Raw genomic sequence first — 24,773 nt, forward strand, 5'->3', positions numbered from 1 at the left:
TTGCTACTACCTGGCCTCAAGCAGGGAGGTAAACAGGGACTTAAATGTCCTTTGAACAAAACCAAAGTGTAAGACGTGCCGCATGACGGAGTACTAGGGAGGGCCAGACCTTCAGCGCTGGCCTTCAGCAGAGGCCAGACATTCGGTTTCATCTGCCACCCGTGTACCCAGCGGCTCTGGGAGCACCGTCCTGTCTGAGCAGAGCCGGGCCTTGCCCTTGCGGAGGCTGACCGACACGGCAGGAGTATGTTGGTTCCTTGGTTATGTTGCATTATAACAGTAAGAGTCACAACATTAATTTGAAACTGTCTTCAACAACTGGCTGTATGCATTTTTTCACACCAGTACATTCTTAAGCATCCTCGTTTATATAGAATAACATAAACTAATCTGTACCTTTATATATATATGTACATATATACATGTATAAACTGTATAGTGTACATGTTAATGATTTATTGATATGTCCCAAATCTTTCATGCAGTTCTCATCCTCTGCATGCCCTCAGTTTGCAGTCGGGTGACTTGAATGTTCCTCGATGATCCTGCCCACCTCCCGTGTTTGGACGTCTAGGGAAGGAGGGTTTTGGTCATACCCTTCTTGTCCTCATGCACAGAAATGCTCAGGGTCCCCACGTGCCTGTTGTTCAACCCTCTCTTGTGTCTCGTTCCCTTTCTGAGCATGTGGTCCCTCACTGTCCTGTAACTTCTCTGCCCCCATCCCCAGCTGTGGGACAGCTGCCTTCCTACTAAAGTGTAAAGCAGTATTAACATCATTACTGCATGTGCGCTAAAAACCCAAGTCTTCTGTTCCCTTGGGACAGAAAATTGCATGTGGGGTGGGATAATCAAGTTTCAGTGACCCATGTCAGTTACCCAACAAAGCCAGACCCCATAGCAAAATTCCACAAAATGGAAATCAAACTTAAATTTCTTTATTAGCATTGTGTAAATAAATCTGGATGTGTTTAACTTTGTACTGGTAATTTTCTGTATATTTGCAATATTTGGGTTAGAAATAAAACAGACTGGACTTTGTTACCTGACCTATGGAAATGACTAAGCTACAGTTTGTTACCATGATTTCCCAGTTTTCTAGCTTCAGAAATCAAACTCCAGCAACCAGAGAATAAACCAGGTAAAGAGCCAGGCCTGCATTGGTAGCGTGAGAGGTACTAGGTAAGTTGTGGGGGAAAAATTTAGTTTTTCTTGTCCTTTGTGCCCCTTAACTACCTCCCATGGGTATTTGTAGGACCAGCTTTCCCATTCTTACTCCATATGCCCTCTCAGGGTGCGACTGCTAACCACTTCCTTCTGGATAGAAGGCAGAGAACGACTGTCCCAAATTAGCTGTTCCTTCAGGCAGGTTTGACAAATGACAATACTGGAAGCTTAAGTTCAGTACTTCCCAGTGGCCTCTCTCAGATTTCTCTTGCTGCTCTTGCTCATAGTCCTGCCTGATTCATTTCATTTAAGGACCTTTCAAAGAGTTGCGGCTTTCCTTGCTCCCCAAGTATTTCTTTTAGGAGAAGTTCCTGTCCACCTCCCTTGAGACTTTAGCCCAGCCTTGAAGATTGCCTCTGAGCCTGCCATCCTGGGTGACATTTCCAGTGGATACTTACTCTGACACCATGATCTGAAGATGACGAGGCAGAAGACCTTCCTGTGACGGAGCCGGCTATCTGGTAGAGGAGTTCCTCCCCTGGGAGATGGCGTATGGTAGTTTTATTTTCAGGAAGTCTAGCTAAGCTAGTGTCCAAAGTCTTCCCGCACCAGAGTCACTAGGTTGCTTTTTCTTTTCTTTTTTTCTTTTTTAAGATTTTATTTATTTATTTGACAGAATGAGAGAGAGATCACAAGTAGGCAGAGAGGCAGGCAGAGAGGGGGGGCAGTAGGCTCCCCACTGAGCAGGGAGCCAGATGTGGGGCTCATCCCAGGACTCTGAGATCATGACCTGAGCTGAGCCCAGAGGCTTAACCCACTGAGCCAACCAGGCACCCCTAGGTTGCTTTTTCAAATGCAGATTCCTCGACCCCACCCAGACCCATTAAATTAGACTGTAATGGACAGACCCTAGGAGTCTACATTTTTAACTTGATTCTTTTACACCTTTATTGCAACAAAGGGTTCAGGCTGAAAGTCTAGGCCAATTTCATACCACCTCTTGTGGGGACTCTGTATTTATAAGGGCGTTGGCTAGAGAAATCTAGGCCCCACGCGACAGGAGCAGCCTCAGAGGTCAAGCTCTGTAGCTCCGCCTCCGCCATCCGAGCTCCTGAGGAATAGGTTCCTGGGCCAGAAGTGCGTCTGCAGGCTGTCCTGGCCCTCAGCCCCAATACAAGCTGCAAAGAGTAGCAAAGGCTCCTGGGAAAGTATCGCTCTGCCTCCAAATTGAGGGCTAAAGGGAAAAATGAGTGTAAAGAGCCCATTCATTCAACTACACTCTTTTTTTTTTTTTTCCATAAAAGAAAAGGCTGGTGGAAGGAGGTGGGGATATGTGGGAACTCTGTACTTTCCATTCAACTTTACTGGGAAACTACAGCTGCTCTAAAAAGTAACATGTGTACACACACACACACACACACACACACACACACAAACGGGGATGCTGCTTTCTAGAGCTAGTAAAGCAGGGGTGTGATAGGAAACCATTTGGATGTGGTGGACAGGACATGAAGAATGGTGACTTGGTAAGCCTAGACATCACACAGAACCTTTGGTACATCACTAACACAGTGGTCTGGCCACTTCCTTCCACTTTCACTGTTTTCTCTTCAACATGGTCATGGTGTCAGCATCTCTGGTCTCAGAGCCCAAGGCCCTGCAGTTCAGAGTTCGTGATCTGCCCAGGGTCACCTAGATCCTGAGCGAGTAGCACAGCCAGAAGTGACACCCATACCATCCGGCCTCTCGGCCCTGGCTCCCCTCCACCGTGGCTGCCTCTCACTCCGCTGGTGCTTTATCTCCGAGGCAAGGGAGCACTCAGAGGGCCACATGCCAACCTCACCTAAAAATAGCTCACATTTATGGAGCACTTAGTCAGCCACATTCTGCTAAGCACTTTACACAGATTGCCTCTTGTAATCCTCACAACAACCCTGTGGTCCTTATCCTCTCCGTTTTGCAGGTGAGGAAGCAGACCTAAGAGACAGTGACATGTGGCCAGTCACACAAGCTAGCTGGTGATGGAGCCAAAGGTGAGGCCAGCTGGTCTGGCTCCGGAGCACGGACTTGGCCTCCTCCCACTACCACTAGGCGGTTAGGCGGAAGGGATGGGGACAGACCCCATAAAGGGCAAGTTGGTAAGAACTTAGAGCTCCCCGACTGTGGAGCTGAGAGAGTAGGAGCCCTTAAAGGTGTGCCTGCGAACCCGCTAAGCCTGCTAAGCCCAGCCCCCATTGTGCGATCTGTGAGTGCAGTCAGGGGAGCTGTTTGAAGCTCAAGCCCTCCCTGCCCTCCCCAGTGCTGTGCGAGGGCTGTCACCTCAGCCCTCCTGCCGCTATTCTGGGCTGCTGTCTGATCTCCCTGTCTTCCCCAGTCCCTGCTTCAGCCCTTCTGCTGAGAGTAGCTGGGTGGGAGAAGGCCTGGCCAGTTACATAAGCCCGTGGCTGGGACCCTGGGAGGCCAGGCTGGAGAGCAGGTGCTTAGCCCCTCCCTCACCACCAACAGTGAAAATCTCCCGCTGGAGCCCAGCCTTGGGGTGGCCCAGCATGGAGGCAGTCACAGCTCTGGAGGTGCCCTCGGGATCCACACTGAAGGTGAAAGAAACGCACACCGCTGATGCTGAAGGACCCCCTGCTTCATCTCGACAAGAGTCCAGCAGCCCCATTCCCCAGCTTCTGCCCCGTATAGAAGGTGACCCGTGGGGTTGGGAAGGGTGGGGTGGCTGGGTCAGTAGGAGTTGGGGAGGTCTCCCTAACACCCAGCTGCACCTTCTTAGCTTTGTGCAGAAGTGAACGGCTTCATGGGACTGGTACCCAGGATGGAGGAGCACTGGTTGGAACCCCCACCCCTTTCCTTGGTGGATTCTTATTTGCTGCTCAAGTGTCTGCTAGGTTTGTGCTTTTTGAGTGAGAAGTCAGTGAGTGGTATTTGCAGCCCTTTACAGTGACTAAAGATGATCTGTTTATATTTGTACTTGTAATAAAATGTCCCAGAGACTGAGGACCTGATATACTAATACCAGCCAGGAAGGGAATGAGGGGTGAGATGGTGGCCGTCTGGATTGGGGAGCAGCAATGAAAAGTTTCTAGCAACTGAGAGACTGGGCGGTGAACAAATAGTGCAGGACACTCTGCCTGTCGCTCGGCAGTGCCGTGGGTCGAGGAGCTACACTAACGCTCCAGCTGGTTCCCAGGGAAATCCCCAGCCTCCTGGGGTCTGAGCTTCATGGAAGAAGAGCCCATCCAGGAGAAGTATTGGCCTCCCTTCCACAGTATTCTCTGTGAGCCTCTAAGCAAAGAGGTACTTTTGAGCCAGGAGGTGGTGGGTGGCCCTTCTAGTCCCGGGTATCCCTGCCAGCAGCCCCGCCACCCATTCCCCAACTCCCCCTGGCTGAGGCCTCTGCAGCTCACAGCTCTGTGAGCTCTGTGATGTTCACTTGGGGTGTCGCCCATTGGGCCTGGCTCAGCTGGCCAGACATGAAAGGCAGGAGCCAGCCTTTTTCCTTCTATGCATTAACCGGCAGGAGGGACCATGGGCGCCTTACACATTTGAGACAGTTACCTGCACTAAATCCCTACTTTGGGCCTCTCGACACCTTGAGTGCAGGGGATGGGAAGACTGCAAACAAGAAGCTCATGGAACCCCAGGGTAGGGGGAAGTAGGAGAAGATGACGTGATCTAGACTCTGTCCAGTGCCACCTCGGGCAGTTCTGTGCCCTTGGACAAGCCAACCAACTGCTCAGTTTCAATTTCCTCTCTGTAAAATGGTAATTAACAATATCTACCTAGTAGGGCAGCTGAAAGGATTATGGAGGTGATCCGAAGTGCCTCAGAAGAGGCAAGCTAAGATGTGAATAGATAATAAGGTATTTCCAAGTCAGGAGTGAAGACTAAGAGTTCTACCTGCAAATGGGGTTGACTAGGGGAAGTTGGCTACCTCCTGTCATCCTTACGGGAGACGCTGGGTTTTCGGGAGCTGTTTAGATGTCACAGGCAGAGAGCTGGCTGAGTTTGCTCCATGGAAAAGGAGGTTGAGGGAGCAGAAATTACTGTGAGCATTGAGCCTAGAATAGTCTTTTTTTTTTTTTTTTTAAGATTTTATTTATTTACTTGAGAGAGAGGAGAAGGTCAGAGGGAGAAGCAGCCTCCCCTCAGAGCTGGGAGCCCGATGTGGGGCTCGATCCCAGGACTCCAGGATCACAATCTGAGCTGAAGGCAGTGGTTTAACGCACTGAGCCACCCAGGTGCCCCGAGGCTGGGATAGTCTTGAGACAGAAAGCCAGTGTCTTCCTAAAAAGGTCCAAGGAATAAGCCACAGAGAGAATGAGAGCCGGGACTGCTGACTCCGGACTTGGCAGGTCTCCCTAAGGCCCTGGCAGACAGCGTCCAACCCACCCACACTCCTCCCTCTGCTGTAAGTAGATGCTGTGGGCTGCGGTCTCCTGACAGCCCCTTGCCATCTCCAACGAGTGCAGCCTCAAGAGCCCCAGACCTCAGGGCCACCAGCACCAGCAGCTTAACTCATTAGCTTCCGAGAGGTCAGGGGTAGTAGGCACTGCTGTGATAGTTTGCAAAGTATGTTTGATTCTGTTATCTGCTTAGGGAACACATGAGTTCAAATCCCAGCTCTGTACTATGACCCTAGGCAAGTCAGTGAGTGCCCTTCTCTAGGCTTCCATATTCTCATCTGTAAATTGAAAGATAACCTTTTGATGGCTATGGACACCTAGGAAATTCTGACGACATCTGTGGAAGCTTATTCCAGGAAAAATACTCAAAAATTTTCAGGGAACTCACAGAATCCCTGAAGCCCATTCGAAGGTCCTTCAGGGTACCATGGACCTGGCCTAGATGGTCCCTAAATTCCCGTGAGCGCCAAGGCCTTTTTTTCTCCTTTTAACACCTCCTCTATTTTATGCGGAGCACTGCGGGACCCAGAGGGGCCCTGTAGTAGGCGTGGGAAACAGAATAGGCACCAGAAGCAGAAATTCATTTGCAACATCAAATTAGCCTGCAACTGTCTAACACTGAGCTTTTAGTCAAGAAAGCCTGCTCTGTTGCTAAATAGGCAAAAGTAGGCAGCCAGCACTGGGAAACAATTTCCGTCTGCCTTCAGCACTACATGGAGGCACTGGGGCCTGGAGGCAGCACCTCCAGGTGGGAGGTGGGGGACAGGTTGCTCCCCTGCTGAGGAGGAGAGGAGGCTCTGAGACCCAGAGGAAGGGCCCATCTGCTGATTTCAGAATAACTGCATCTCCTTTCAATCTGAATTGTTCTGTCTTCTAGGCTTGGGAAACTGGAGCCCATGCCTGGGAGCAGCCTTCCTTCCTTTTCTCCGTCTTCCCTCCCTCCTTACTTTCCTATCCTCTTTCTTCCTTCTACAAATATTTCTTTTATGATTATTATGTGCCAGGCACTGTTACAGAAATGAACAAAATAGGCAAAAATAACGCCCCTTGTGGAGGTTCCATTCTAGTGTAAGGAGATAGACAATAAATAAACAAGTAAGATATATAATATGTCAGAAACGGGCCGAAAAATGAAGCAGAGGAGGATAGAAAGTGCTGGGGGTGGGAAACTTGTTTGCTATTTTAAACAGGATATTCAGTGAAGGTCTCATTTAAAAAGTGCTATTTGAGCGGCAACTTAAAGGAGATGAGAGAACAATGCATGCAGATATTTGAGGGGAATGTTATCTGTGTAGAGAAAATAGTCAGTGCAAAGGCCCTGAGGCAGGAGTGTGCCCTATGGATGGGGGCCACTGTGCCTGTAGCAGCTTGAGAGAGAGAATGATAGGTTTGGGGGCAGGGAGGTAACAATACCAGTGTGAAGACTGACTCAACACTGAGACTGATGGGGCAGCCTGGGCAGGGTTTTAAGTGAGAACTGACATGATCAGGTATAGGTTTTAAGGCTTATTCTGAATGTTGAGTTAAGCATAGGCTATAGGCAGGCCTGAGACACTAGCAAGATCATCAACTAAGGATGACGATGAGGGAGAAGGTATGGGGCTTTTAGAAGAGGAAGGTATGCAGCAGTCCCCCAAGAGAAGAGGAGGCTGAGTGGGAAGTCTGGAAGGATTGCAAGGGGGCTATTGGGAGTTAGTGGTCAGTGTTAGTGGCTCACAGTCAGCCTCTCTTGTATTTTTCCCCAGTGTGTAGATGCGGGCACTGAGTGGCTGGAAAGCATTTAACTGGGGTTGGCCATGGCGAGGAGAGTGCAGTGGAGTACCAGAGGATTAAGGGAGCTGAGTGGGTACACGAGGGAGTGAGTATAAGGACTGGACTGTAAGTTGGGTAGGAAAGAGCATGGTAACCAAGAGGGTGATGGGGAGTGCAGGAGTGGGAAGGCGTGGGTCAGAAGTGGTGCCGCAGGATCTGGTGCCAGAGAGCAGATCTCTAGCAGTGGAGACCGCGCTCGTCAGGAAATGCCTGTCGATGTAACAAATAGGCCTCAGAACTGAAGTTCCCAAAACAATAGATATTTATTTCTATTAAAAAGTTTCTCTATTTATTTCTATTAAAAATAATTCTGCATGCAATAATTTCAGGCCCCAGGCCTCTTCCTTCTTGTGGCTCTGCCACAAATCTCCTCAGACTAGTGTTACTCTTTTATGTCCTTCTGGGTTTTTTCTGACCTTAGTTTCACAGTCTTCAAGGAGCTGACACTCTTGTCCTTCACAAGGTGCTTCAGAGTTCACTTTTCCTATGACACTACTCCAGACAAGTTTCTTTTCTTCTTTTAAAAAACTTTTTTAGGATTTATTTTTGTGAGAACAAGAGAGAGAGCACAAGGAGAGAGAGGGGTAGAGGGACAGGGGCAGAGGGAGAGGCAGGCTCTCCACTGAGTAGGGACCCCAATGTGGGGCTTGATCCCAGGACCCTGAAGGCAGATGTTTACCCAACTGAGTCACCCAGATGCCCTCCAGACAAGTTTCTGATAAGGTGAAGGCCACATCCTATTTCAAAGCCATAGCTCGCCTTGTGTATTTGCTCTTTCTGGGTAGCTGTTCACTCACGCAGACACGTGCACACACACACTCACGTGCTCACACGCTCACACACTTACCTGAGTACATGCCCACACCATCGCACACTTGCACACACTCTTGCACAGGCACTCTCTATTACACATAGGTGTACGCACACGCAGCCTTCATTCTTTCAATGTGTCTGTCTTGTTCCTTCACGCTCCACACCATAGGTAATAACATCAACATGCACTTCTCAGCCCTTAAGAGATTGCTGGAGGAAAGTCTTTAAAGGCACAAAGAGAAATTTTAAGAAAATAGGAACACCTATTTCCCATGAGCATAGAATAAGGAAATGGGGATAAACTTCAGCAGAATGGAGTTAGGGTAGAATTAAGAGGAATTTTCTAATCCAGAGGAGTCAAGATCTTTGGACTTTAAGTAGTAGTCTCCTTCTCTGCTAATTTTCAAGAAAGAATTAGCATTCTGTCTGAGAGAAAGACTGCTCAGAAGTCAATGTCCCTCAAAGCACTTTTCAAAATGCCTTTTCCCCAAGACTATGAATGGAAGAAAACCATGCTGTGGCTCTCTCATACCTGGTCTTAGAAGACCCGGGCTGTGCTCTAATCTCTGGTTCACAGCTGTGCTGGCATCTGAGGAACAGAAAGACATTGGGCATCAGGGAAAAGCCACGTTTCCCCAAGGTCGGTACAACTGACACCTCTCTTGGCCACAGATGTGTGAAAAGAGGTGGCCCAAGTGAGCCCTCCAATTAACATTCTTAGCAAAGGGGCAGATTGCTCGCTTGCTCTGGCACACCAGAGGACCGGGCTGGAGCTGGGGAGAGCATTCCGCTGCCAGGGTGCCCCCAGCTGCCAAGTACTCTCCTGCCACCTCCCTCACTCTGTCAGCTGCTTTGGCCTCGAGCCCATCCTCTTTCCCCCAGCTGGGGTCTGGGAGCCTGCTGAGTGCAGAATCCTCACCTACTAAGCCTCAGACTCACAACGTTCTGCTAACGTAAGTTGTTCCCTGTCAGTTCATCATCTCATCAGGGAATCCCGCTCAGAAGCAAAGAACTGCCAGGGGAGCCCCCCGGGGAGGAAGAGACTGCCATCCCAGCGGTCCCCTTTTCCTCCTTCTCTCTGCCCCTGCTGGTATCCCCTCTGCATCTCAGGGCTGTTCTGCTTGTCCTCCTTCTAAGGCCATCCTCTTAATTTATGTTCCTCATAAACCTATTTCTCTGATCATTCTCTTCAGTTCAGGTGAAACAATGGAAACATCTTCCAAGGTAGTTGTCTAAGAAACACAAGAGGTACGAAGTGGGCTGAAATCTATAACTCAGCTTGCACTTATCCTAGAAAAGCCCATTTCCCACCTGAGTTCAGAGCAGGGCTCAGACAGCACGCCTTCCAGGCGTGACGACCTGGGTTCCTTTCCTCACCCCAACTTGTCCAACTCTGGAGGGTGTCCCCTCTGTCTTCCCTTCTTTGCCTCCTCCTCCTAAGGGCAAGGTCACGGGCAGGGCCCTGACTGTGGTGGCCTCAGGGGACAGTGGAGGGAACAGCAGAAGGCCCCAGGGGACAGCAGAGGCCCTGGAAGTGGGCAGAGACCCCGAGCTCAGAGAACGGGCCCTTCAGGCACACACTTCTAGACTGGGAGGCAGCCTAACTTCACCAATGTGTTTCTCACTCCGAGCCCTTTCCCTCCTGTCTTCTTGTTCCTGGTGCTCGTCTAGGTCTTTCTGCGTCACGCAGGCCGAGCAGGAGACAGCAGAGCCGGCTTCTCTCCAGCAAGCATGAGGGGCTATTTCCCCACCTGACAGTGGGGAACCAAGCCCAGCAAGATGAGGTTTTGACCCTCCTTTTCAATTGCCGCCCTCCTTTTTCAGAAAACCCTTAAGTCATATCCGCTTGTTCTCAACTCCTTGGTTGCTCGCCAAGACCGCCACAGGAGGGGAACACATCACACAAACACTTCTTCTGTTTTTCATGCCCCACCCCCTTCCAAACCGTCAAAGTCGAATAGAGGGCAAGTGGAGCAGTGTCGTTCAGCTGCCTGGGGCTGGGTCGCTGTGGTGTTCTTCGGTCAGCCCCAGCAGCACAGGCGGGACAGAGAGCGCGTCACTCAGTTCCTGTTTTTGCCAGGGCCCTAGGTGAAGTGTAGTCCAAGACTGCACCCCCCAGGGGGAAACGTAAACCACACAGTGAAAAGGGAAGATAGATCAATGGGATGGACGGCGTGCGCTCAGCACCATGTTTATATTCATTTACAAAGGCTAAAAGTGATCTCAAGACGGTCATGGGGCTGGCCAGGGGAGGGAAGTTCCTGGTCTCTAAACAGTGGGCTACGCATTGAGGTGTAGGAAGAACACAGTGAAAACTCTCTTTACTTGATTTTGAATTTGACCACTCAGAAGTTTGCATTGCGTCATGTACATATTTAAACAGTCCAACTTATAAGTAAACACACATATGCTGTGGTAGAATGCTCAGGAATGTATTTGCAGGGAAGTGTTATCAGAAAGTTTGGAATCCTCTGTCAAACCGTTGTGCAGTTTGCCACAGTTGTGAATGGGGTGAAGTTTTGACAGCTGCTCCAACGAATTGTGGGGAGAGGCTGGGGAGTTGGTGAGACCTGAGGTGCTATCACGTTCCACTTAAAGCAACAACAGCAGGAGACCATGTGTGCCCCTGGAGAGGACACCAGAGCCCTAGAAAGCTGGGAAATGGTGTCGTGTAAGCCAGGCTCCCAAGGGAACCCAGGTGGGATGTTTGCACTTTCTCAGCCAAGGCCGCCTAAGGCTTCCTGTGAGGGGGAGAGGTCACAGCTGGTCGGCCTCCATACCTAACACTCAGCACTTTCCTGAGCATCTTCTGCCTCCATCCTGGAAGCCAAGGGACAGGAGCTAATCCCTCTTCTCACTGGAACACACCTGGGAGATCAAGGAGTAGTGAGCAGTGGGCCTAGTCTTTCCCAGATCCTATTCATACAAAGCAATGGTCCATGAACTTGAAGAGCACTGGGCAGGTGCCCAAGTGGGGCAGTGTGCAGAGGAAGGGACCCAGGGGTCAGCTCCCTGAGCAGTGATGACGGTGCTGCCCTAGTGGGTCCTGTGTGACTCTGCCCTCAGAGTGGAAAGCTTTCTCCTCAAGCTGAGAAGTAGGGCTGACCCTTGGATGTCAAGACTAACATTGAAAGTGGCTTTGATAAAAGAAGTGCTGTTAAGGACAAACATAGGAAAGGGGCTGAGAGACAAACTGCACAGGCTAGACCATTCTGTGCGCAAACAAAAAAGAATCTCGGTTGATGAAAAGTCAGTAGTTTGAGAGTTACCCATTAAAAGAAGTAAGCATCAGGCTCACACTTCAGTGCTTTCTGTAAGACTTGAATGCTCTCAAGGGGATCTTTCAGCCAATCACTTTTGCCTAAATCTCAGTGAGACGATGGGAGCAATCTTCCCGTTCCCTAGGAGAGGCTGGATTTGCTGAGCACCTGGGTCATCTGCCTACGAGGTACAGCCAGATGGGGTCCACTTCCTCCGAGCTCTGCTCCTCCCACACTAGGAGGCTCACCACCCAATCTTCTCTTTCCTTCCATCACTCAGAGCACCCCAAGATCTGGCTACCTCGGACCCTGAGGCAGACCTATATCCAGAAGGTCGGAGACACTGTGAACCTACTAATCCCATTCCAGGTGATCATGCTGGCCACGTACTGGGTCCATGTTGGGTCCATGCTGGGACCAAGCCAGGGTTGGTTTTTTGTTTTTTTTTCTTTAAAGATTTTATTTATTTATTTGACAGACAGAGAGAGAGATCACAAGTAGGCAGAGAGGCAGGCAGAGAGAGGGGGAAGCAGGCTCACTGCTGAGCAGAGAGCCCGATGCGGGGCTCGATCCCAGGACCCTGAGGTCATGACCTGAGCCAAAGAAAGAGGCTTAACACACTGAGCCACCCAGGTGCCCCAAGGCCAGGGTTTTAATTTGGAAACGGATACTAAGAGTCTTGCTGGCACTGAGGCAGTCATGCTGGCCCGGAATGAAGGGGGCCATGTCACCATAAGTCTGAGGCAGAATGACCCTTCCAATTTGCACTCCTGATGTGGGGTTTGGTTGGGCATGCCGCAGGTGACGAACTGAGGCTACCCTATGTCCTTCAGTCAGTAGAGTTCTGGAAGCTCTCAGTTTAGAGGGCTCTTGGGAGGTTAGGTAGCTCTAGTTAGTCTCAGCTGCCCCAGGTGACCTAAACCCAGAGGGTGGGAAACTCAAAGCCAAACCCCTTCATTCCCCCATGATCCTTAGGCTGTTGATGAAAGATGCCAGTCTCCTGGGACAGCCCACCAATTTCTAACTCAAGGCATTTTCAGTTCAAGTCAAGTCACCATGGGGACCTGGGGTGGCTCTGACCACCCCCCATTGCGACAGGGAGGGTCATAAGCCCTCTTGGGGTTCCTCACAGTCCTTTCCCATTTCTTAGGGCAAACCCAAACCTCGAGCCACCTGGACACATGATGGCTGTGCCTTGGATACCAGCCGTGTGAGTGTGAGGAATGGGGAGCAGGACTCCATCCTCTTCATCCGAGAAGCCCAACGTGCTGACTCGGGTCGCTACCAGCTCAGTGTACAGCTGGGAGAGCTGGAGGCCACTGCCACCATTGACATCCTGGTGATCGGTACAATGCGGGGAGTGGGAGAGAAGTGGTCCTCAGGGGCTCCCTCTCCAGGCTAAAGAGGAGCCATCACAGAGAGTTGGGGAAGCTGGGGTGACTCCTCACCAAGGGTGGGGCACAGTGGTGGGTGAGGGGAAGTCTGGATGAGCAGAGAAGGGGAGGGGCACTCCCGAAGTGGTTCCCAGGCATATGTGAGTGGTACCATGCCTGCTGCCATGCTTGGCCCTTTCAGAGAGGCCAGGCCCTCCTCAGAGTATCAAGTTGGTGGACGTTTGGGGCTCCAATGCTACTCTGGAGTGGACACCTCCCCAAGACACGGGCAACACGGCACTCCTGGGATACACCTTGCAGAAGGCTGACACAAAATCCGGGGTGAGGCCAGCTGGGAGGGAGTGGGGAGAGAGGAATAACGCATTCTGGAATGGGGCTCTGGTAGCTCTGTGCAGTGGGCTGAGGTAGAGTGAGTTCACAAAACAGGGGTCTCATTCACGACATCTTCTTGGGACCCCTAAGCTGTGGTTCACGGTGCTGGAGCGTTATCACCGCACCAGCTTCACAGTCTCCAACCTCATCGTGGGCAACTCCTACACCTTTCGAGTCTTTGCTGAGAACCAGTGTGGGCTCAGTGAGACAGCCCCCATCACAGCCGACCTTGCCCACATCCAGAAAGCAGGTAGGACCCGGGGCCTGGGAGCCGGGAAGAGTTGAGGATGAAGAGTAGAAGAGGGTTGGGGCTCTCAGGCACTACAGCATGGTCCTTCTTGGTCCCCTCAGCAACTGTCTGCAAGATCGAGGGATTTGTGCAGCGAGATTTCTCTGAAGCCCCGAAGTTCACCCAGCCTTTGGCAGACTGCACCACAGTCACCGGCTATGACACCCAGCTCTTCTGCTCTGTCCGCGCCTCTCCCAAGGTGAGTGGGAGTCCGGCCCGCGGGCCAGGCCACGCCACTCCCTGCTCCTGCCCTAATCTCCACCGTGTGGAAGAATGTTCTTTTCTTTTTCTTTTTTTTTTTTTTTAAAGATTTTATTTATTTATTTGAGAGAGAGACAGTGAGAGAGAGCATGAGCAAGGAGAAGGTCAGAGGGAGAAGCAGACTCCCCATGGAGCTGGGAGCCCGATGTGGGACTCGATCCTGGAACCCCGGGATCATGACCTGAGCCGAAGACAGTCGTCCAACCAACTGAGCCACCCAGGCGTCCCAGTGTGGAAGAATGTTCTAACCACATCATTATTCCCCCTACTTCCACCCCTTGCCCCTTCCACAGAGGCTTAGGCAGGTTGTGAACAATCAGGGCACTTAGAGTCCAAGACAGGCTGATGTGGATATGGATGTGGATGATGCTTTCCAATTTCCTCATATATGAAGATGTCACTTACTTTTCAAATTTCAAATTTCCAATTTCCTCATATATGAAGATGTCACTTACTGGTCTGCTGACAGTGGGGTGTGAGTTCAAGTTGTCTCTCTGGCAGAGGCGATGGAGTCTCCCTGGTTTCTCCTTCATCACCCACTATGCCTCACCTGTTCAGGGTCATCTGTATGCCAGGTGTCTGGAGTTGAGGCCACAGCCCTGAGCAAGTCTTTGTTCAATCTGGTCACTGTCCTTCTGATTACCATACTGCATAAAACAGCACTAACAACCTTACTAAGTATGTTTCGCATAGGAGTCCTGGGCCAGGCTGCATGGAGATCGTCTCAGAAAGAGAATGTCAATAAGCACACTCTAGAAACTACTTTCTAACCAGAGGAGCAACAGTGAGTCCCAAGCCAACAGTGGGAACAGAATATGAATGATTCAACAATGTATATACAAAAAAGAGGAGATCCTGAGGCCCAGTACTTGGGATCCATGAGGGGGCTTCTCACGCAGGATGGGACAAAGGTCCCACCTTTTTTCTAGTCAGGAATACTTGAACAAGGCAAGGTGTCAGGTGCTTTTTTAAACCAACAGTAGGAGCTTAGGAGGCTTTTGAGGGTACTGGAAAGGGAGCACCTCCCCAAATATAAGGCATGGAGAGCTTTCCAGAAGACCATTATCTCTTCTAGATCCCGTGTCACCCGTTCTTAAGGCACCATACTCCTCCCACTTCTCTGGCCCGTGTGTCCCCAGGCCTTGTAGGCGAGGAGTCCCAGGGATTGAGCACAGAAAGAACAACTGGTTCTCATCACTCCTGTGCTGGCCCCTCTTCTTTATCTTCCAGCCAAAGATCATCTGGCTGAAGAACAAGATGGATATCCAAGGCAACCCCAAGTACAGAGCTCTCAGTCACCTGGGAATCTGTTCTTTAGAAATCCGCAAGCCTGGTCCCTTTGACGGGGGCATCTACACCTGCAAGGCGGTTAACCCCCTGGGGGAGGCGTCTGTGGACTGTCGGGTGGATGTGAAAGGTAAGGGCAGAACTCATCCCCTCTCTCCACAGCTGGAAAATTCGGGGGTGGAGCTACAAGCCTGCAGGGAGCAGGGCTTGGCTGGCTCCCCCTGCAGGTGCTCTCAGCCCTGTTAACATCAGGATGGATGTGAGGAGCTGTTTTTATCCTCCAATATTTTATTTCTCTCCAACATTATTCTGTAATACAGGATAGCTAGTTCTATTCTGCAAAGAAGAAACCTGATGCACAGGGCAGTGATCGGTTTACCCAAGATCCCCAGCACTGCTTAAGTGAGGAGTCAGCACTGTGATGGAAAGAGCACAAGCCTCCTGGCCTTCGCTCCAATCGTTTGTCTTGAAATTATACAGTCTTTGACTGAGTCCAGGAAAGCTGCAGCTGTCTGTTAGGACTTGCCCCTCTGGTTTGTTAAAAGGGAGAATTGCACTCTCTACCTCTTTTAAAGTATTCATTCATCCACCCATTCCTGTGCCCTTGTTCAGATCTCCGTCATTGCATTTAGCGTATTGTTATGTAAGTGCCTGTTTACTGATCTGTTTCTCCATTAAACCAAGAGCACTGTGAGGGCAGGGACATTCTGACTTCCCTTTGTCATCAGCGCCCACCCCAGCCAGCACTGAGCCCAGTTTCTGACACACAGTGGGCACTCTCTAAGTGTGCATAGCATGAATTAGGAATGAACAAGCCATTGCACGCCCTATTTTTCCCCATGCGGAGACTCCTAATTAGCACCATGGACTCTGGAGAGACCTATTCCTTCCCATTGCTCCACAAGAGGGTTTCCCAGAGATTTCGGGGATGTTAACTCTGAGAAATGTCTGAATTCTTGCAGCTCCTCATTGAGGCTCCCCAAGAGGATTAGGGCAACTCTGACAAAGGTAAGGAAAGAGGGGCTAGGGTTCTGAAAAGAGTAGGTCATGTTTATGACTAGTGTTGAGTCTGAGACAGACATAAATTCCTGAGTCTTTCAACCATGCAGCCAATGGTGACTACTTTCCTCTTAACCACTTTCTTTGGTAAGCTACCACTATCATCTCCATGAAAGGAATTTACCAGAGATGGTACTACTTGTGTCACATCCTCTATCTCTACTCAAGTTGATGACAGGTATTAAACCTAAGGGACCTCTGCAAAGGGATGACAGCACCTACCTAACTGTAAGCGGGTTCTGTGGGAGGGAGGCGGGCAGGCACTATATGAAAAGTCATCAAGGGAACAATCAGGAGTGGAGGATGGATGGTCACCACCAGCAAGTGGCAGCAGCATGGAAAAAGAGACAGGAAGCTGCTTCTAGTCATTGTTTCTACCTCAGAATCATGAGCATGGTGAGAAACAGATTAGTTTGCTTATCTTCTGCTTTGAAATTTATGGATTCCCTCCCTTCTGAGAGAAGAAACCACTATTATCATCATGCCAATAATAATTGAACATGTGGGGATGTGGTCCCAAACAGCACATTATTGGCAAAGGGCAACTCAGATCACCGTTTAAAATGGGATAGCGTGTTCAGGTTCTGAATCACGCACAGTAGAAGTGCTGTGTACAAATTGATGAGTGGGATGAAAAAGCAGCTCGTGGGAGAATTAAGGAGAACTGGTTCCCGTGTCTCCTTGGACTTGCAGTTCCAGGCTGATGAAAATTGAGAGAGAATACCAACCTAGAAGCCATTTATTTGAGTCCATCATCGATAGAGAGCAAATAAAAACCCTCAGGGATGCATTAAAAGCACAGACTTCTCAGGAGAACTCTCTTGGCCAGTTGGCTTGCAAAGACAGTTCTCTGGCCACCCCTCAGTCCCCTCTCTGGGCTAATGTTAATGTCACGTTGGGGTTAGCCTTGTCAGGGGGACTTGCTCTGCTACCTCTCTCAGCCAGCACGGGCAACACAGCAGAGTAAGTAGAGAAGTGACAGCACAAGACCCAGGGACCAGGGAGAGGATTGCCTCAGCATCCTGGATGTGCGCTGGGTGTTTGCTGTTATAGCCACAACATACTCTTTCTTTTCTGTGCCTCCAGGAAGCCCGACTGCAGTGAGACTGTGTTCTCAAGGAGCTCCAGCACAGTGTCTGCTTTGGACTAATCTAAATAAATGTGTGGATCCTCAGTGCCTCAGTGTCCATCCGTTTGAGCCACTGTCTATGGGAAAAAACATAAGAAAAACATTTAGAACATTGGAATCCTTTAGCCAGACTGTATGGAATCTGCAGACCCTCACACTCCTCTTTCTCCCCATAGCCACATTCTCTTCCGCAGAGGTTTCCAACACCGTCCTTTTGTCTAGAATCTATGCCAGAGCTGAATTCCACTCTATCCAGTGCCTGGTGCTAAAAGAGATGCTGAATGTGACTTGTACTCTTCCCCTCTGCACTTTCCAGTATAAGTTGGAAAACAGGACGCACGTCCATCACAGAGACACAGACAGCAGAACACATAAACATGTACATAGCTAATTAAAGACAGGGCACTGAGACTTGAAGGCTGGGAGATACTAAAGAAAGTAGAGCAGTCTCATTAAGTCCTGGGGAAAGAGTAAAGGTGAGGTACCCTTTCCTACATGTTTGTTTTCATTCTTTTAATGAGTAAAATATTAAAGGCATTCTATGATAGAGTCTGCAAAAGATAGCAATTCCTCCCATCCTGGCTAGGATGGGCATAGTGCTCTTCCCACCAAGAGCTGGAGTCTATTTCTCCTCCCCTTGAACCTGGGCTGACCATGTGACCTCCTTTAACCAAAAGAATATAGCGGAAGTGATGTTGTGACGGTCTGGGCCTAGACCTCAGGAAGTCTAGTAGTTTCTGCTTTTGCTTCTGGAGGTCAGCTCCCATGTAAAGAATCTCAGGACAGATTACTGAATTATGAGAGGCCACATGCAGGACAACCAAGCATCCCAGCCGACAGTCCACACCACAGCCCCTAGGCATGTGTGGCCACCTAAGACCCTTCAGCCGTAGTCAAGCCCAACCTACTCCCATTGGAGCAGAGACAGATGGTCCTTACACAAGCCTGCCCAAATTGTAAAATCATGAGGTGAATGGTTGCTGTTGTTTCAAGCCATAAAATATTGGGCTGGTTTGTTACACAGTAATATGTAACTAGAACAGCCTTCTCTGCATCAGATACTGGATGTCAGGCTTTATCTCTTTTAATCCTCATTTTTCACATGAGGCACTTGAAGTTTATAAATTGCTCCAAGTCATGCAGCTGGTAGTAGAATTTGAACCAGGTCTGCCTGACTTCAAGCCTTCCCTCTTTCCTTTCCCCTCTTTCACTCAATGACCCTCACTGTAGTGGGTCTGGGTTGGGATCATGGGTTTAAGAAAGAAAAGATTCCTAGGAGATAGTAAATCTTAGACAAGGCTTTGAGGACGGAGGGGGACTCTTTTGCCTGAGAAAAGTGAGAAGGGCTTTTCTGTTCAAAGCAAAGGTCTATTTTCAATTGAGGCAAAGTGTCTGTTCCAGCTTTTCTCAACAGGAGCACTATAAGAATGAAGTCCTAGTGCCCCAAAGGCATCCATCATATGTCATAAATTAACTTCTTCTATGCATTCAGAACATTACTAATTATGTAGCATCTTGGGAAAGCTGAGAAAGTAACCACACAAATTATTTGTAGGGTCTAATGCCCTTGGTGAGAATGCTGGGGTGGGGAGAGAAGGGGCCCAGAGTCCAGAGCCAGCTAGTCATGTATGCAATGGCCAAGAAGCTCCCCACCTCCCTCCAGCTAGGGCAGGGCCTAGGTCAGGAAGGAGTAGAATACTCCCAGCTATGATCCCCTAAGAATCAGTTAGACCTCTGGCCTCTGCCCACAGCCCCATTCCTCAGCTGTCTGTCGAGTACTCAAGGACCATCCCTTACAGTTCATCTATTCTGAACCTTCATGATAAAGGAATAAAATCTTCACACTGAACAAGACTTCCATTCACAGTTAATCTTTCCACATTCAAGAAGGACTGTCCTGGAATCCTTAATTTTATCATTTATGCATTCAACACTATGGAGTTCCCTCCGAACTAAGGTCTACCACCTGCCTGGAAGGATGCAATCTCTTTGTTAATTCATTTAACATTTATCCAAAATCTTAAACATCTGTTCATATATCTCATTTTGGGGTTGAGCTAACGTGGACAATTCTCAGAGTAATGGCCTTATGCTGAGTAAGAACTCTCATGCCTCAAATCTGTATTTTCTGATTTTATTGTTATTTTGACGGTGGAGAAAGTTCAGTTGCTTTTTCTTTCTGGTACTGCAACGGCTTTCAAAATCATAATTTGGTGACAGGAATTTTTTTTTAAGATTTTATTTATTTGAGAGAGAGAGCATGAGTGAAGGGAGAGAAAGAGGGAGAAGCAGACTCCAGGCTGGGCAGGAAACCCAATAGGGGGCTCCACACCAGGACCCTGAAATCACTACCTGAGCCAAACGGAGGGAGCCCCCCAGGCACCCCTGGTGACAGGAAATTGAGGACGAGTTTCCTTAGGAGAAACAGCCAATTTGCTAATTAATGAGCAGCTTCTCTCCTTACACTCTGCTTCACCACCACCTGCCTGGAGAGAGGGAGTCACCCTGCTCCAGCCCTCCCACCTCCCCAGAACCCAAATGCTACAAGCTACTGCAATTCTGCCTTCACCAGCAAGCCTACAGAAACCCAGGCAACCCTCTTCTCTCAGCTCTGCTGCCCACAAGCCTGCAAGTCCAGGGCCTCCCCACCCAGCCCCTCAGCCCCCCACTGAATCCCAAGGTCTCTTTGCTGCCTGTGGCATTTACTTCAGGGACAGCTCACGCCTACAAACCTCACCACCTCAACCTCATGGCTAAAAATTAGGAAGGAAACCCCCCAAAAGGCCTGTAAATAGCCCAGATAGTGGTCATAAACTCAGGAGACCAAAGCTCTCCAGCCATTCTTCTCGATTTTTAAAACGTTTCTAAGAAGCCCTGGTAACTGGTGGCCCAGGCTAGTCACAGGCAACCGCTGGGAAACAACAAAGAGGGAATCTCTAATGAGTAGGCTTAAGCATTTTACAAACACAGCTTTTAGTTTGAAAGCGTTTACAGGCACGTTCAAAAGCCCCTGTGGCACGCGGCCGAAAACTCGAGGGAACATAACTGATGGTCAGGATCCTCACTCCGCGGGGAAGAGAGGGGCTGCGTATGCTCAAGCCTGCCTGCCTGTGACGGAGGGGTCTCGGGTGAACTGGACACACACCTCCCTGCCAGAAAAGCCTGTTTTGTTTTGTTTTGTTTAAATTACACCTCCGCTACCTCACGTTCCGAAAGTTCTCGATTAAAAAGACGATGGGAGATGTACTTCTTATGGATCCTCAATATACCTAAGATATAAATGTCTGGGTGCTCCCACAACTTGAAAAAATTACAATTGAGGAAATCTGGCAAATGTGGTGCTTGCAAACCAAGTAATCCTCCGGAACCGAATTCCCTCAAGCGCGGCATTAGTTCCAGGCCGGCCTGGTGAGCCCTGGCTCCGCCCAGCTGGGGGAGGGGGGCGGAAAAGAGGCGGGGCTAGCCGGGCGCGAAACCTACATTCATTGGCCAGGTCCCTCGCGCCGCGCCACAAGGCCCCGCCTGCTCCGTAGGGAGGTCTCCCGGGCACGCGCGCGCGCTCGCGGACTCCCCGCTTCATCCCTCCGGATGGAGTCTTTCTTAGAGCCGCTCTCCGCACGGCCCCCACAGGCAGACTTCCGGCCGGCTGCCTGTCGCTGCCCCGCCCCCGAGGGGGCGGGAAACGCTGGGATCAGCCAATCACTGGGCGTCTGTAGTAGAAGTGGGTGGAGCCTAAGAGATTCGAAAGGAGCCCCACCCCTTCGGGGGTGATTCCCGGGACTAAGTAGTGGGAGGCAAGCACCTTCGGCGACAGGTGAGGCGGGGCGGAAAGTAAAAACCGAGGGTGGGCTGGAGGTGTGGTGTGGGTGTGGTGCCGTGGGAATGGAAAGGTGATTTGGGGAGAGAAAGAACCGGAGGATGGTGGCGGGGAAGAAGATAGGGGGTGCACACTGTCCCCGGTGAGGAGAGAGCTGGTTGTAGGGGGGCAGCCGGGCAACCTGGGGAAGGGGGATGGTGCGCTCTCCGCACCTTCTCTGGAGGTAACAGGGCTGTTAAAAGGGCAGGTGCTACTCCTGGGATTCTTGCTTTACCTCCAGCGTGTTCCCCCACCCCTGGCTTGCACCCTGAGTCTAGCTGGGAGCCTTGGGCAGTGTGGAGACCTGAAGAAAGGAATATTTTCTCTCCAGCTCAGGTCTCATCTGACTCGTGCTCCTGCTGGCTGGAACATGGAAGATTTGGAGGAAGGTAAGGAAAGTAAAGAGGAAAGAATGAGGGCGCTGCGATTGAGAGCCCTGTTGGCAACCTGAGGCTGGCATTCATTCCCTCCTCCTCTACAGATGTGAAGTTTATAGTGGATGAGACCTTGGACTTTGGAGGGCTGTCACCATCTGACAGGTACCATCCTCTTTGACTTTCTTGCTTTCCTCCAACAATGCCTCTTTGTCTCTAGCCCCTTACTGCTGAATTATTGGTCTGTGGGGTCTGGGTAATGTAGCAAGGTTGGGTGCCCTGCAGCTGCTGGGGGCATTGTTGACATGAGCCTCAATGACTCTTTTGGGGGAAGGGAAAAGGGATAAGCTAGAATGAGATTTCAGGATATTAAGAAGGGTAAATGGATTTGCTGCATCTTCATCCTGGCATCATTTCCAATGTCAGTAAGGATTAAAGGCCTATTAGGCCTCATAGGACCAGGCATCTCATCACGTAGAGGCCAGATCTCACAGCAAGCATAGGCATTGGGGTTTGGGGTTGTACCCCTGGCTCTGTTGAGGGGGGTGCCCGGTCTCCTTTGCACAGTCTCTTGCTCTCTTCTTTGTGGGCATGGTGCCTGGTTTGTTTTCTGTCTCAGTCGTGAGGAGGAAGACATAGCAGTGTCAGTGACTCCAGAGAAACCCCTCCGAAGAGGACTTTCCAATCGAAGTGACCCAAATGCAGTGGCCCCAGCCCCCCAGGGGGTGAGGCTCAGCTTAGGCCCACTTAGTCCAGAGAAGCTAGAGGAGATTCTCCATGAGGCCAACCGACTGGCAGCCCAGCTGGAGCAGTGTGCCCTGCAGGAGCAGGAGAGCACAGGTGAGGTCCTGGGGCCTCGAAAGGTGAAGCCCAGCCCTAGGCGGGAGACCTTTGTGCTGAAGGACAGTCCCGTCCGAGACCTGCTGCCCACTGTGAGTTCTTTGACTCGGAGCACCCCCTCTCCAAGCAGCCTGACACCCCGACTCCGGAGCAGCGATAAGAAGGGGTCAGTCAGGGCTCTTCGGGCAGCATCTGGAAAGAGGCCCTCCAGTGTGAAGAGGGTAAGTTTGAAGGGTCTGGGTTGGATGTGTCCCTTCAGGCACAATGTGTGACTTGGTATAGCCCTAGAGTGGTTTCCTTTTTTGTAAAATGGGGTTAGTAAGATTCTACCTCAGAATTATTGGAAGTAAGCAAAATACCATAAGCAAAGCACTTACCACAGTGTCTGCACATTTCTATGTAGTGTCTATAATAAGCTTACAGTAAACAATATTGGTGAGGATGATGATGTTGGCAGCTAACGTTGCCCTTCCTTACTGGGATGTAGGCAACTCTCCACCTCTATTTCTCAAACAGCCAGCAGAACAGATTCTTTTTCCATTCTAGTTCTATTTTTTCTCTCTTTGTATTTCAGGAGTCACCCACTTGCAATCTGTTCCCTGCATCCAAAAGCCCAGCATCTTCTCCTCTTGCCCGGCCCACTCCCCCAGTCCAGGGCAAAGCTGGACCCAGTGGGAGAGCAACAGCAAGTGAGAAGGCTTGGACAGCAAAGCTGTGGGTGAATGGGAGGGGGGAAGGATGTGGAGCTGACCCTCTTAATTCCTCTACTTCATTCCAGCAGGCCCGCCTCCCTCTGTCAGACCAGTCTTGGCCCCACAGCCTTCTACCAACAATTCTCAGCGCCTCTCTCGGCCACAGGGAGCAGCTGCTAAGACTTCCAGTCGACTGCCTGTTCCCTCGGCTATCCCCAGGCCTGCCAGCCGAATGCCACTCACCAGCCGGAGTGTACCACCCAGCAAAGGTGCCCTGCCTCCAGCTTCTCTGCCAACTCGGAAAGGAGTTCCACGACCAAGCGCTGCAGGGCACAGAGGTGAGGAAGAGTGGACATAACAGTTGGAAGTCAGGAGGAAGAATGCTTACCCTTGTCTAGCTTGAATGTACCCCCCCCCCCAGAGCTGGGAACAGTGACCACTTCCTCCATCTTCATTACCACTCAATTTGAAGATGGCTAGACTGAGTTAAAGAGAGGATGTGGGCCCGAGCAAAGAGTTTGAACTGTGGTTCTCAAATACCTCGTGTTTTTTACCTTGGGTAGGAAGAAAGGCACTAATCCCAAACTCTGAGAAGGTCACTTGAACTCTGTGCTAACTCATTTCTCTTGTCCATCCCCATCAAGTTCCCATTTCTCAGCGACCAAATCTTCCTGCCCCTGGTGCCACCCGCAGCAATCTTCAGCCCCCCAAGAAAGCTGCAGTCCCAGGACCTACCAGGTAAGATCAGTTGAGATGCTCTCTCTCCCATCCTCTGGGCTTCCAAACTGTTGTGGACACCAGCCCTGAGTATTGTGTAGCAAGGTAGGGATGAGGAGGGGAGCCTGGAGAGGCAGGGAGTCCCATTCTTCCTTCCCTGAGAAACTTGAGCTCAGCAGGTGACAAACGGGCTTGCGGAAGAAGGACAATTTAAAGCAGTTCTTCCTTCTGATTCTTTAGGTAAAGAGATTAGGACAGCAAGCAAGAATTCCGTAGCAAACCACTACAATCACTGCCTGGACTCACCTCTACTCGGCCTCCCAAGCCCTCTCATGGAAGACAGGCCCCAACTCAAACGAATCCTGGCCCAGGAGCAGGAGAAAGAGATCCCACCAGGGCTGGTGCCCCAGCAGTAAAGAGATGGGAGATGGGAGATGGGGTGGATTAGGGTTGAGCTGGAGGGGAGTCAAACCCTGTTAGTTGAAAGAGGGTTAGGGAAAAGAGGTCGCCTCCTGACAGTGAAATTAACAAGCAGAAAATGAGAAAAGCCAGAGAGTAGTTTGTCCTCGTCCACCCCCACTCTTGTGTTCAGTCTCAGAGAGTTTGATCTTCTTCCCAGGCATTGGTTCACTGGACATTTACATGTGAATGGCCTCTGTAGCTAACCACCCCACTCCCTGAGGAGCACCCTCTACTGGACTGCAGGCTTGTTTGGAGAGGCAGAGGCAGGCACCTGGTTTCCTGCAAATTCTGTGACTCCTAACGGGCCAGTTGATGATAAGCTTACATTGGGCTGTGTTTTTCTAAAACAAAATGAATGTATTTTTCTAATCTCTGTATATGTGAAAGTAAATTCTCCAATTTCAAACAAATTTGTAGTAAACTCCTGTGTTATTCCGATGAGGGTGTCAGGACGAGCTTCCCAGGCTGGGCCTAAATAGGCCAAAGGGGCTTGTGTTGCAAGCTCATCAGACCGGGACCACCCGCCCTCACTTTGTTGGCATTAGATGGGAACGAGCTGCCTTCTTCCAGGATGCGTATGTTA

The 24,773-nt window shown here is 50.3% G+C and overlaps 2 protein-coding genes across 13 annotated transcripts; both read left to right on the plus strand.

Moving 5' to 3' along the window:
* The first annotated feature begins 1,184 nt into the window (after positions 1-1,184).
* MYBPHL (myosin binding protein H like) lies at positions 1,185-18,453 on the plus strand. 6 transcript variants are annotated; one of them, XM_047723869.1, is made up of 10 exons: positions 1,185-3,302; positions 3,670-3,855; positions 11,739-11,827; positions 12,609-12,804; positions 13,034-13,173; positions 13,315-13,474; positions 13,576-13,712; positions 15,005-15,191; positions 16,024-16,069; positions 16,213-18,453. In XM_047723869.1, the coding sequence occupies exons 2-9, from the start codon at positions 3,711-3,713 to the stop codon at positions 16,032-16,034; spliced, it is 1,065 nt and encodes a 354-aa protein (XP_047579825.1). In that variant the 5' UTR covers positions 1,185-3,302; positions 3,670-3,710; the 3' UTR covers positions 16,035-16,069; positions 16,213-18,453. The 6 variants fall into 6 exon arrangements, with proteins under 6 accessions (XP_047579825.1, XP_047579822.1, XP_047579824.1 ...); XM_047723866.1 differs by having other exon boundaries at positions 1,185-1,685; positions 3,128-3,197; positions 16,024-18,451; XM_047723868.1 differs by having other exon boundaries at positions 17,207-17,325.
* PSRC1 (proline and serine rich coiled-coil 1) lies at positions 13,395-24,600 on the plus strand. 7 transcript variants are annotated; one of them, XM_047723872.1, is made up of 9 exons: positions 13,395-13,398; positions 14,723-14,727; positions 21,437-21,494; positions 21,587-21,644; positions 22,099-22,540; positions 22,894-23,008; positions 23,098-23,349; positions 23,656-23,749; positions 23,969-24,600. In XM_047723872.1, the coding sequence occupies exons 3-9, from the start codon at positions 21,476-21,478 to the stop codon at positions 23,970-23,972; spliced, it is 984 nt and encodes a 327-aa protein (XP_047579828.1). In that variant the 5' UTR covers positions 13,395-13,398; positions 14,723-14,727; positions 21,437-21,475; the 3' UTR covers positions 23,973-24,600. The 7 variants fall into 7 exon arrangements, with proteins under 7 accessions (XP_047579828.1, XP_047579833.1, XP_047579830.1 ...); XM_047723877.1 differs by lacking the exons at positions 13,395-13,398; positions 14,723-14,727 and adding an exon at positions 20,833-21,063 and having other exon boundaries at positions 22,894-23,037; positions 23,231-23,349; XM_047723870.1 differs by lacking the exons at positions 13,395-13,398; positions 14,723-14,727 and adding an exon at positions 20,837-21,063.
* The last annotated feature ends 173 nt before the right edge of the window (positions 24,601-24,773 follow it).

The sequence above is a fragment of the Lutra lutra genome, chromosome 4 (assembly GCF_902655055.1).
Source record: "Lutra lutra chromosome 4, mLutLut1.2, whole genome shotgun sequence".
In the NCBI taxonomy this organism is placed as follows: domain Eukaryota; kingdom Metazoa; phylum Chordata; class Mammalia; order Carnivora; family Mustelidae; genus Lutra; species Lutra lutra.

Coding starts and splice junctions, on each gene's coding strand:
- PSRC1 (XM_047723872.1), top strand. Junction 21,645..22,098: donor GGGCTGTCACCATCTGACAG/GTACCATCCTCT, acceptor TTTCTGTCTCAG/TCGTGAGGAGGAAGACATAG. Junction 23,350..23,655: donor AAGCGCTGCAGGGCACAGAG/GTGAGGAAGAGT, acceptor ATCCCCATCAAG/TTCCCATTTCTCAGCGACCA.
- MYBPHL (XM_047723869.1), top strand. CDS start 3,711: ATGGAGGCAGTCACAGCTCTGGAGGTGCCCTCGGGATCCACACTGAAG. Junction 11,828..12,608: donor ACCTACTAATCCCATTCCAG/GTGATCATGCTG, acceptor CCCATTTCTTAG/GGCAAACCCAAACCTCGAGC. Junction 12,805..13,033: donor CATTGACATCCTGGTGATCG/GTACAATGCGGG, acceptor TGGCCCTTTCAG/AGAGGCCAGGCCCTCCTCAG.